Source organism: Hyla sarda, chromosome 6 (assembly GCF_029499605.1).
Source record: "Hyla sarda isolate aHylSar1 chromosome 6, aHylSar1.hap1, whole genome shotgun sequence".
Lineage (NCBI taxonomy): Eukaryota > Metazoa > Chordata > Amphibia > Anura > Hylidae > Hyla > Hyla sarda.
The window spans coordinates 45,919,024-45,931,265 of NC_079194.1; the positions used below are offsets into that span (position 1 = coordinate 45,919,024).

Here is a 12,242-nt window from a genome sequence, read left to right on the forward strand (position 1 = left end):
TGAAATTTGCTTAGGTTGGGCTGTTTGCTATTTTATGCATACCCACCAGTCGCAAAAAAAGCGGTTAGGGGCATGCTCTGAAGGCAGTGATGAATCTGCCCCATCACCTTTTGTTTTCTGCTCTATGTTTTAATAAATTTCTCCTCTTGCCACTATAATGTATTGCTGCATATTTTGCATTGGATTACCCATGGATATGCTGCCAAATTCACAACTGTAGGTTTCAATAAAATATTTTTTTCCTATGTTTACATAATTCTCAGGAAAATCGGCACTATTTTTTGCGTGAAATGTTTGCAGATTATACAGCAAATTTAACTTGTGTACACTTGCCTTGATGTTTAGATTTTGGGGATTTTCAGCGGTTTCTGACTATCATTTTGTGCACAAAATATCTGAATGTCCAAAATAATTTATTCATTCTATTCACAGAATGTGTCACTTTCGGCAATGTTGACAGCATGCCATCTGAAGAGGAATCTTGATGCACAGCAGCAGTCTGATGTTATAGAAATTATCTTTCAGCTATGGTCACTTTTTAGCATGATGCAGGTGAGGACTTTGATCTGGCCATAACTTGGCTTAGAAACTTATTCTGGAGAGCAAAGAATGACTCAAAAAAACAAAAAAAAATCTAAATTACTCTGACAGACTTTACTAGGACAGGACGGAAGAGAGCACAGAGGAGTAGTATCAGGCAGGAGAGAGCACAGATGAGTAGTATCAGGCTGGAGAGAGCACAGAGGAGTAGTATCAGGCAGGAGAGAGCACAGTGGAGTAGTATCAGGCAGGAGAGAGCACAGAGGAGTAGTATCATGCAAGAGAGAGCACAGAGGAGTACTATCAGGCAGGATAGAGCACAGAGGAGTGCTATCAGACAGGAGAAAGCTCAGAGGAGTACTACCAGACAGGAGAGAGCACAGAGGAGTACTATCAGACAGGAGAGAGCACAGAGGAGTACTATCAGACAGGAGAGAGCACAGAGGAGTGCTATCAGAAAGGAGAGAGCTCAGAGGAGTGCTATCAGACAAGAGAGAGCTCAGAGGAGTACTATCAGACAGGAGAGAGCTCAGAGGAGTACTATCAGGCAGCAGAGAGCACAGAGGAGTACTATCAGACAGGAGAGAGCACAGAGGAGTACTATCAGACAGGAGAGAGCTCAGAGGAGTACTATCAGACAGGAGAGAGCGCAGAGGAGTACTATCAGACAGGAGAGAGCGCAGAGGAGTGCTATCAGACAGGAGAGAGCACAGAGGAGTACTATCAGACAGGAGAGAGCGCAGAGGAGTGCTATCAGACAGGAGAGAGCGCAGAGGAGTGCTTTTCAGACAGGAGAGAGCACAGAGGAGTACTATCAGACAGGAGAGAGCACAGAGGAGTGCCAGCCCACTCTCACTTACTAAACTTTCCCCATGCCTGTGCTTCAGCTTGGACAAAGCCATGATTTTATAAGCCATGATTTATATAAAAAGGAAATAACATTTTCTAATGAAGTATATTAAAAAGATTATTTTGCCAAAATGTACAACATATAGAAAGTTTTTGTATCTGACAGTGCCTATTTAAGCTCTTTTCATCTATAAAGTGTTTGACGTGTTAAGCCTATCAGGCTGTGTTTGTGCGAGGCGCGGGAGTATTTCCGCCCCTGCACTACTTGGTGGGGCATTAAGTTATTGTGTGTGTGTGGGGGGGGGCATGGGTATATAACTACCCCAGCATTTACTGGCGGGGTGTACTTGACATTTTTGCGGATGGTTTTGGTGGGAGCGGAGCCCCATGGTGGATGGTTTTACTCTCCAGGTCGGCGTTGAGACCCTCAATTTAGAAGAGTTTGGTAATGTTATGTATAGGTTCGCTGACTCTGCCCACAGCGGTGGCGGGATCCGAGATTCAGCGAACGCAGGTCATGGTCTGGTAAGGCTGTGTAGGTAGGAGCTGCGGTAGTTTATATCCCCAACGGGCTCAGCACTCAGAATTAATACTAAGTCGGCTGGTTTATTGAATCTACAGGGTCACTCACTGTTCGGCACTTTCCACTTCATTTTGCTGCTGGCGGCCTCTGACCTCTGCTGGCTCCCGCCTGGGTCATGTGTGCCTCAGCCGGAAATGCTATGTTCTAGTTTGAATCACCCGGCGTGAGCCTTAGCAGTACAGCAGAGTTTTCAGGCTGCCGGAACACTGTTCTTGTGGTCTTGGTTGTTAACCTCCTGAGCGGTAATCCCGAGCGTGACTCGGGGTTAATTTTCCCTGCCAGGATCGGTAACCCCGAGTAACGCTCGGGGTAGAATTGCAGAGTTGCCAGCCGGGCTGCCACGATATATCGCAAAAGCAATGCGATATAGCGATGCGGCCCCCCCTGGAAAACATGCGATTATCTGCTCTGGTCGGCTCCCGTGGCGGGGGCTGGCCAGAGCAGGTAAAGAAAAATACTAAAAGTCAGTGTTTCCCTACATGGGGGCCTTTAGCTGTTGCAAAACTACAACTCTCAGCATGCCCGAACAGCCAAAGGCTGTCCGGGCATGCTGGGAGTAGTAGTTTCACAACAGCTGGAGGCACCCTGTTAGAAAAACACTGAGCTAAGTGTAAAAGGAAAAAGGAGTCAAATTTTACTTTTGCTTACCTAATCCCGGTCCCTGCAGATGTCGTTCCCCTCCGTGCGCTCTGGTCCCTGCTCTCTTCACTATTCATCTTACAGGACCTTTCCCTTTTCAGCCAATCACAGGACTTGTTCTGCAGCAAATACACTAGGTTTGAAATCTGCCTGGCAAACCCAGTGTATGCTGCTGCAGGACAAGACAAGGTGAGAAGGGGGGATGAATGTGACGGGGGGGGGGGGGGGGGGAGGAAGAATGTGACAGAGGGGGGGGGGGGAATGTGACAGGGGGGGAATGTGACAGGGGGGGGAATGTGACAAGGGGGAAATGTGACGGGGGAGGGGAATGTGACATGATGGGGGGGTATGTGACAAGGGGGGATGTAACATGAAGGGGGGGGAATGTGACAAGGGGGGAAGAATGTGACAAGGGGGAGGGAGGATGTGACAAGGAGGGGGGGATGTGACAAGGGGGAGGGAGAATGTGACAAGGGAGGGGGAATGTGACAAGGGAGGGGGAATGTGACGGGGGAGATGTGAAATGGGCGAGGGGAGATGTGAAATTCAGTGCAAAAAATTGTACCACTTTTGGTACAAATTTCCAGACCGAATCATACCGCCAGGGAGGTTAATAAATCTTCCTCAGTATCTCCTTCCTCTCACAGGACTCCAGCTGGCAGGCAGTTTCTGCTAGATCCCGAGTAGGTATGGGTTAAGGTCCTGGGGGAAGGAGTCACGTCCAGTGTACAGTGTACATCACCAGGGGAACGAGTACTATCAAACGTCCTGATGCACTGTGACGAGCTCTTCAGCTGTGGTAAGGGTATTTACCCTTGGGCTTGTTGCTCTGACTGCAGCCGTGCAATGGTTCACAGATGTTTCTGAAGTTGTGTTTGCAGCCGGCTGAGATCTTACATGGCAATACTTCAAGCTGTGCATGCCACCCCTAAATATGTGCATTATAACAATCACTATACCATGAACAGGTTAATACGTGCATAGCATTAGTATATATATGGTTTGTATGTTATAGTGTTACTGTATTTAGGCATAGCATTTATACTGTTTATAAATTCATTGCATATATAAGGTGTAAATATTCATAGCATTTATAATGTTATAGTTCATAGCATTCATAAGGCATACATGTTCATAGCATTCACAATGTGTAGGTGGTCATAGCGTTTATAATGTTACACATCAGCATTACAATGTGTTTAATGTTTTCATGCCATTAGAAGGGTATACGTTCATAGCTCTAGTGTATACGTTCTTAACACTTACAGTACGTAAACGTTCATTGTATTTAGTTTTCATACGTTATAGCATTTACAGTGCTTATATTTTCATGGACACGTTATAGAGTCTGGAGTCCGTATACGTTGACAGCATTTTAGTGCATATACGTTCATTGCATTTGGTAATTATACATCTATTGCATTTATTATACGTATACGTCCTTAGCATTTATAGTGCGTATAGGTTTCATAGCATTTATAGTCTGTAAACCTGATAGCATTTTTAGTGGGTATACAGGTTAGCGTTCATAGTGTGTATGTAATAGCATTTTGTTTCTTAGCATTTTACTGTGTTATGTCATAGCATTTATGCACATGCGCCCATGGCTTTTATACTGTTCATACTCTCATGACATGTATACTGTTTACATGCTCATGGCAGCTATACTGTTAATACTCCTATGGCATTCATATTGTGTATACGCTCAAGACATACGGTTTCATACACTCATGTCATTTATACTGTTTATACGCTCATGGTACTCATATTGGGCATACGCTTATGGCATTTATACTGTTCATACACTCATGGCATTCATACTGTTTACACGCTCATAGTATTTATACTGTTCATATGCTTATGGCTTTATACGGTTCATACCATCATGGCATTTATACTATTCATACACTCATGGTATTTATACTAATCATACGCTCATGGTATTTATACTGTTCATGCGCACATAGCCTTTCTGCTATTCATATGTTCGTGGCCTCTATACTGGTCACATGCTCGTGGCGTTTTATACTATTCATACGCTCATGGCATTTATAATATTCATACGTTCATGGCTTTTATAATGTTCATATGCTCATAGTATTTATACTGTTTCATACGCTCATGGCATTTATAGTCATACGCTCATGTCAGTAATACTGTTCGTATGCTCATGACATTTATATTGTTCATGCACTTATGGTATTTACGCTGTCCATACGCCCATGGCATTATGCAGTTCATACGCTCTTGGTATTCACACTGTCCATACGTTTATGGCTTTTTCACTGTCCACACGCTCATGACATTTATACTGATTATACGCTCTTGGCATTTATACTGTTCACACGCTCATGGCATTTATACTGTTCACACGCTCATGGCATTTATACTGTTTACACGCTCATGGCATTTATATTGTTCACACGCTCATGACATTTATACTGTTCACACGCTCATGGCTTTTATACTGTCCACACGCTCATGACATTTATACTGTTCACACGCTCATGGCATTTATACTGTCCACACGCTCATGACATTTATACTGTTCACACGCTCATGACATTTATATTGTTCACACGCTCATGACATTTATACTGTTCACACGCTCATGGCATTTATACTGTCCACAGGCTCATGACATTTATACTGTTCACACGCTCATGACATTTATACTGTTCACACGCTCATGGCATTTATACTGTTTACACGCTCATGGCATTTATATTGTTCACACACTCATGACATTTTTACTGTTCACACGCTCATGGCTTTTATACTTAAACTATTTCATACGCTCATGGCATTTATACTGTCATGCGCTCATGGCTTTTATACGGTTCTTACACTCATAGCATTCATACTGGTCATACGCTCATGACATTTATATTGTTCATACGTTCATGCCATTTATATTGTTCATATACTCGTGGCATTTATGCTGTTCGTACGCTCATGGCAGTCATACTGTCATACGTTCATGACATTATACTGTTCTTACACTCATAGCATTCACACTGTTCATACGCTCTCGTTGTTCATATATTTATAGCTTTTATGCTGCACATACGCTTGTGCGTTGTGTTCATGCGCCCATAGCGTTTGTTTTGCGCATGCGCGTTTGTGTTCATGTGCTCGTGGTGTTTGTGTTTCATGGAGTTTGTGCTTCCTCGGACACTCGTAGCATTTGTGCTGTACGTGCGCTTGTGGTACGTGGGCTGTGCTTACGCTCATAGTATTCACTGTACACAGTGATTGGCATCTATGCTGTGTATATATCCATATCTTTTCTACTTTGCATACGCTCAAAGCAGTTATACGGTGCATGCACTTATAGTTTTATACTGTGCATGTGCTTAGAATACTTATTTTGTACATGTTCATAGCTTACACGGTACTTTTGCTTTATCATTATATGGCATATTCTGTTACGGTACTTTCATGCTTTATCGGTACATATGCTAATAGTTGCACAGTACATATGCTCATAGCATTTATACTGTTTATAGGCTCGTAGTATTCGTACGGTGCATAAACTGCTTAGCATTCATTCCGGGCATACATTCTTATTATTTATACTACATACTGTGAATATTGATAGCATGTCATGTTCTTTTTACACTGTGCAGTCATACACAGCACTTATATTGTACAGGGTGGGCCATTTATATGGATACGCCTTAATAAAATGGGAATGGTTGGTGATATTAACTTCCTGTTTGTGGCACATTAGTATATGTGAGGGGGGGAAACTTTTCAAGATGGGTGGTAACCATGGCGGCCATTTTGAAGTTGGCCATTTTGAATCCAACTTTTGTTTTTTCAATAGGAAGAGGCTCATGTGACACATCAAACTTATTGGGAATTTCACAAGTAACTTTATTCTTTCATGAGTTATTTACAAGTTTCTGACTTATTATAAAATGTGTTCAATGTGCTGCCCATTGTGTTGGATTGTCAATGCAACCCTCTTCTCCCACTCTTCACACACTGATAGCAACGAGAAATGCTAGCACAGGCTTCCAGTATCCGTAGTTTCAGGTGCTGCAGAATGGGCAAAACATAAATTGGAACAGGACCCTCAGTTTACACAGAAGATTTTGTTCAGTGATGAGGCAAACTTTTATGTGAATGGTGAAGTTAACAAACAAAACCACCGCTATTGGTCTGACACTAACCCACATTGGATAGATCCCTCCAAGACTGTTGGTACACAAAAATTGATGGTATGGTGTGGTATATGGTGTACAAAGATAGTGGGGCCATTCTTCATCAATGGAAACATCAAGGCCACTGGATATGCAAAATTGCTACATGATGAGGTTTCCCTCTTTATGCACTGAAGCTGGCACGTTCCCTGAGTTTTTCCATCAAGATGGTGCACCACCACATTATGGGTGTCAGGTCCGAGCATTCCTAGATGAACAGTTTCCTGGAAAGTGGATTGGTCGTCGTGGGCCAGTAGAATGGCCCCCAAGGTCTACCTATCTGACCCCCTTAGACTTTTATCTTTGGGGTCATCTGAAGGCAATTGTCTAAGCTGTGAAGATACGAGATGTGCAGCACCTGAAACTACGGATACTGGAAGCCTGTGCTAGCATTTCTCCTGCTGTGTTGCTATCAGTGTGTGAAGAGTGGGAGAAGAGGGTTGCATTGACAATCCAACACAATGGGCAGCACATTGAACACATTTTATAAGTGGTCAAAAACTTGTAAATAACTCATGAGAGAATAAAGTTACATTAAAACCAAGCACATCATTGTTTTTCTTGTGAAATTCCCAATTAGTTTAATGTGTCACATGAGCCTCTTCCTATTGAAAAAACAAAAGTTGGATTCAAAATGGCCGCCATGGTCACCACCCATCTTGAAAAGTTTCCCCCCTCACATATACTAATGTGCCACAAACAGGAAGTTAATATCACCAACCATGGCCCACCCTGTACATAGGTTCTTAGCTTACATATCATTCATACATTAATGACCATTCACTGTGTATAGATAGGTTTACATACTAACGTTGATTCTAGAATTACATGCATGTATTAGACATTTGAAATCATGAATATTTTCCAGTCGTGTTACTATGTCTGTTAGTTTGAGCAGTAGTTCCGGCTACTTATTATCACAGCCGATATGTTACGCTTAGCAATATTATTCGTATCACATATGTCACCAAGTCAGTCTTACTCATTGTTAGCATTTGAATCAGCTTGGCATGTTACACACAGCATCTACCCTACAACCTTTTCCAAGGGTATGCACTACCCTAGTAGTTGTTGACATCATGGTTTTCATCATGTCTGCAGGGGTACGATCTGTGTACTTAACAGTTATTGACACGTCTGCAGGGGGATGCATTGCGTAGTTGTTACTGACACATCTTCAGAGCAACAATATCATGAAACATAGGTGGTCGTATACCCTTCATACTTGCCTCGTCTGCAGGGGGATACACTGCGTAGTTGTTGATTACTGACATGTCTTCAGAGCAACAACAGCATGACACACAGGTGGTTGTATACCCTTCATACCTGCCACATTTGCAGGGGGATACACTGTGTTGTTGTTGTTACTGACATGTCTTCAGAACAACAACATCATGACTCATAGGTGGTTGTATACCCTTCATACCTGCCATGTCTGCAGGCACAATGGTTTGGCAAAGACCTGTCACGTCTACAGGCAGATTGTTACGCAAAGACCTGTCATGTGTATAGGCACTGGGGTGACGTTAGTCCTGTCACGCCTACAGGCACGCTGGTTACGCAAAGACCTGTCACAGCTACAGGCACGATGGTTATGCAAAGACCTGTCACGTCTACAGGCATGATGTTTACTCATAGACCTGGCATGTCTACAGGCACAATGGTTATGAAAGGATTGGTCAGGTATGTATGTAACGTTTGTAACGAGCACAAGTGTGAAGCCCCGGGCACAATTAAAATATATCGATATATATTTTTTTTTTTCCAACAGATCTCAGGACAACCTTGCTTTCTAGAAATGATTTGCCTTTTTTTGGATTTGCTTACTTTTGTTGTAAAAAAGGTAGAACCCACCATGCTGAAACAGGTAAGCCATCTCTTAATTTCATATAGCACCCACATAAATCTACCAATTTATATAAGGGTGTATGTTTGTGTATACACACATAGATGAACACCACCTGTTGAGACAATATAGTTGGTGCAACACATGTTGACCATGCTCACAGTAATCATTGCCTTGCAAACCCTTGTACATGACCACTATAGTATGACTTGGAGTGTGACCCACTAGTTCTTTGTGTTTTACCATATTTAACATTCAATTTCTAGCCTAAAAGAAATTTAAAGTGACATCAAGTTGTTACAGGACAGTCTAGTTTTACCATGTAGTGTTCTAAAGCATGGTTCCTGATCATGAAGGCCATAACTACCAAGACTTAAATGTAATAACTTCCAGTTTTTGTCTATGTAAAATAATACTTATCTGCATAATACATAACACATACTCAACTCTTATGTTAACTTTTAAGGTTGTTTCCTTGATTTCATCCCTGTGTCAACAAGACTGCCCATCACATGTGAAGTTGACAGTCTTAGACTTTTTATCAGGCCTCGGAAGAATTACTATCCCCCAAGAGGTCCAGGTAGGTTTTACATCTAATTATCATTTTTTTATTTATTTATCTAGAAAAAACCCTTTACAGCTTTGACGAGAGGAAATGTGATAAAATAATCTTTACTGACCTGATAATACTCCAGTGTGGAGCTCCCACTGCTCTTTGTTACTTGGTACAGTGATCACATACACTTACACTAATATCTAGATTCAGCAGTTTTTTATGCCATAGTGATGAGTTTGAAAATGGTCAACATAGAAAGAAAAATGTTCTATTGGTGTAGTTCTGGAAACTGCTGGTACAAGTTTCTGTATAAAAAATCTAGAAATACACGAGCTATGAAAAATTGTTTTTCCTATACAGTGGTCCCTCAACATACAATGGTAATTCATTCCAAATGAACCATCGTTTGTTGAAACCATAGTATGTTGAGGGATCCGTGCAATGCTAAATATAGGAAGGTATACTCACATTTCCACACCGCTCCCGACCGTCACCGCTGCCCTGGATGTCGCCTCCATCGCTGTCGCTGCGTCCCTGTGGTGTCCCCGCCACTCCAGAGTGTCTCCGCTGCCCGGGATCGTCGTTCCTTATCGCCGTCATTACATCGCTATGCACGCCGCTCCTATTGGATGCCGGGACGGGGTGCGCGGCGACGTGATGACGGCGATGGAGAGCGACAGCGATACAGGGGATCCCCGAAGAGGACTGTCGCGGAGCGCCGTGGACATGTCAGTGATCGTCACTGGACCACACGGGGCACCTTAAACGGCTATCCGGCGGCAGCTGAAGCAGTCTGCGCTGCCGGATAGCCGTTTATGCGATGGCCCCGACATACACAAGCATCGTATGTTGATGCTGCCTTCAACATGCGATGGCCTCTGATGGCCATCGTATGTTAAAATTATCGTATGTCGGGGCCATTGTAGTTCGTGGGGGGTCACTGTATCTTGATATTAAATTGAAGTTATTACACACATTGATTGGGTGATATTTATTTTTCCAAGATCATCATCACCAGGACATAAATATTTCCTCAGACCCCTTGCAAACAGACACTTATCCCCTAACCACAGGATATGTTTTTAATAGTTGTCATACCCCTTTAATAGAGCTCTTCCTTGTGTAAACTGAGATTAGAGAGTGTATCAGGCTGATTTATAAATCTACCATATCTAAAGAATTTCTAGTGTAAGATTAGACGATCCAATAGTTGGCTTACATTAAACCAAACTTTCCACCACAATTTTGGGACATTGAGGCCACTCTTTACCAAAGCCATGTCCCTTTTATCGAGGCCACACCCCTTTAGTCGGTATTGGCAAAAAGGTAACTAAAAATCATAACAAAGCTGGTATAAATCAAATACAGTCATGGCCGTAAATGTTGGAACCCCTGAAATTTTTCAAGAAAATGAAGTATTTCTCACAGAAAAGCATTGCAGTAACACATGTTTTGCTATACACGTTTATTCCCTTTATGTGTATTGGAACTAAACCAAAAAAGGAGGAAAAAAGCAAATTGGGCATAATGTCACACCAAACGCAAAAATAGGCTGGACAAAATTATTGGCACCCTTAACTTAATATTTGGTTACACACTTTTTGGAAAAAATAACTGAAATCAGTTGTTTCATCAATAAGCTTCTTACACCTCTCAGTCGGAATGTTGGACCACTCTTTCTTTGCAAACTGCTCCAGGTCTCTTTTATTGGAAGGGCAATTTTAAGATCTCTCCACAGGTTTTCAATGGGATTTAGATCTGGACTCATTGCTGCCACTTCAGAACTCTCCAGCGCTTTGTTGCCATCCATTTCTGGGTGCTTTTTGCCGTATGTTTGGGGTCATTGTCCTGCTGGAAGACCCAAGATCTCGGACGCAAACCCAGATATCTGACACTGGGCTTTACAGTGCGACCCAAAATCTGTTGGTAATCCTCAGATTTCATGATGATTCAAGGCACCCAGTGCCAGAGGCAGCAAAACAACCCCAAAACATCATTGAACCTCCACCATATTTCACTGTAGGTACTGTGTTATTTTCTTTGAAGGCCTCATTCCATTTTTGGTAAACAGTAGAATTATGTGCTTTTCCAAAAAGCTCTATCTTGGTCTCATCTGTCCACAAGATGTTTTCCCAGAAGGATTTTGGCTTACTTAAGTTCATTTTGGCAAGATGTAGTCTTGCTTTTTTATGTCTCTGTGTTAGCAGTGGGGTCCTCCTGGGTCTCCTGATATAGTGTTTCATTTTATTTAAATGTCGATGGATAGTTTGCACTGACTGACACTGATGCTCCCTAAGCCTGCAGGACAGCTTGAATATCTTTGGAACTGGTTTGGGGCTGCTTAACCACCATCAGGACTATCCTGCGTTGACACTTTTCATCAATTTTTCTCTTCCGTCCACTTCCAGGGAGATTAGCTACAGTGCCATGGGTTGCAAACTTCTTGATAATGTTGCGCACTGTGGACAAAGGCAAATCTAGATCTCTGGAGATGGACTTGTAACCTTGAGATTGTTGATATTTTTTCCACAATTTTGGTTCTCAAGTCCTCTTTCTCCTCTTTCTGTTGTCAATGCTTAGTATGGCACACACAGACACACAATGCAAAGACTAAGTGAATTTCTCAGGTTCAGGTGTGATTTTTATACTGACCACACCTGTTACTTGCCCCGGGTGAGTTTAAAGGAGCATCACATGCTTGAAACAATCTTATTTTTCCACAATTTTGAAAGGGCGCCAATAATTCTTTCCAGACCATTTTTGGAGTTTGGTGTGACATTATATCCAATTTTCTTTTTTTCCTCCCTTTTTCAATTTATTTCCAATACTCACAAAGGGAATAAACGTGTATAGTAAAATATGTGTTACTGCAATCCTTTTCTTTGAGAAATACTTCATACTTTAACATTTCAGGGGTGCCAACATTTACGGCCATGACTGTAAGACTTTTAGTGCACTTTATGCCAGAATTCTGGCCCATATGCAAAAGTAAATCTGGACCAATGGTAGCAAAGAGTATAT

General features: G+C 42.2%; 1 protein-coding gene across 2 annotated transcripts in view; it reads left to right on the forward strand.

The window, feature by feature from the left end:
- The window catches only part of FIRRM (FIGNL1 interacting regulator of recombination and mitosis), a 105,928-nt gene that overhangs the window by 57,461 nt on the left and 36,225 nt on the right, over positions 1–12,242 (forward strand). For both annotated transcript variants that reach the window (XM_056523585.1, XM_056523586.1), the window contains 3 exons: positions 433–552; positions 8,591–8,686; positions 9,132–9,245. In XM_056523585.1, coding sequence (XP_056379560.1) covers positions 433–552; positions 8,591–8,686; positions 9,132–9,245 — 330 coding nt within the window. The remainder of the gene's footprint in view (positions 1–432; positions 553–8,590; positions 8,687–9,131; positions 9,246–12,242) is intronic.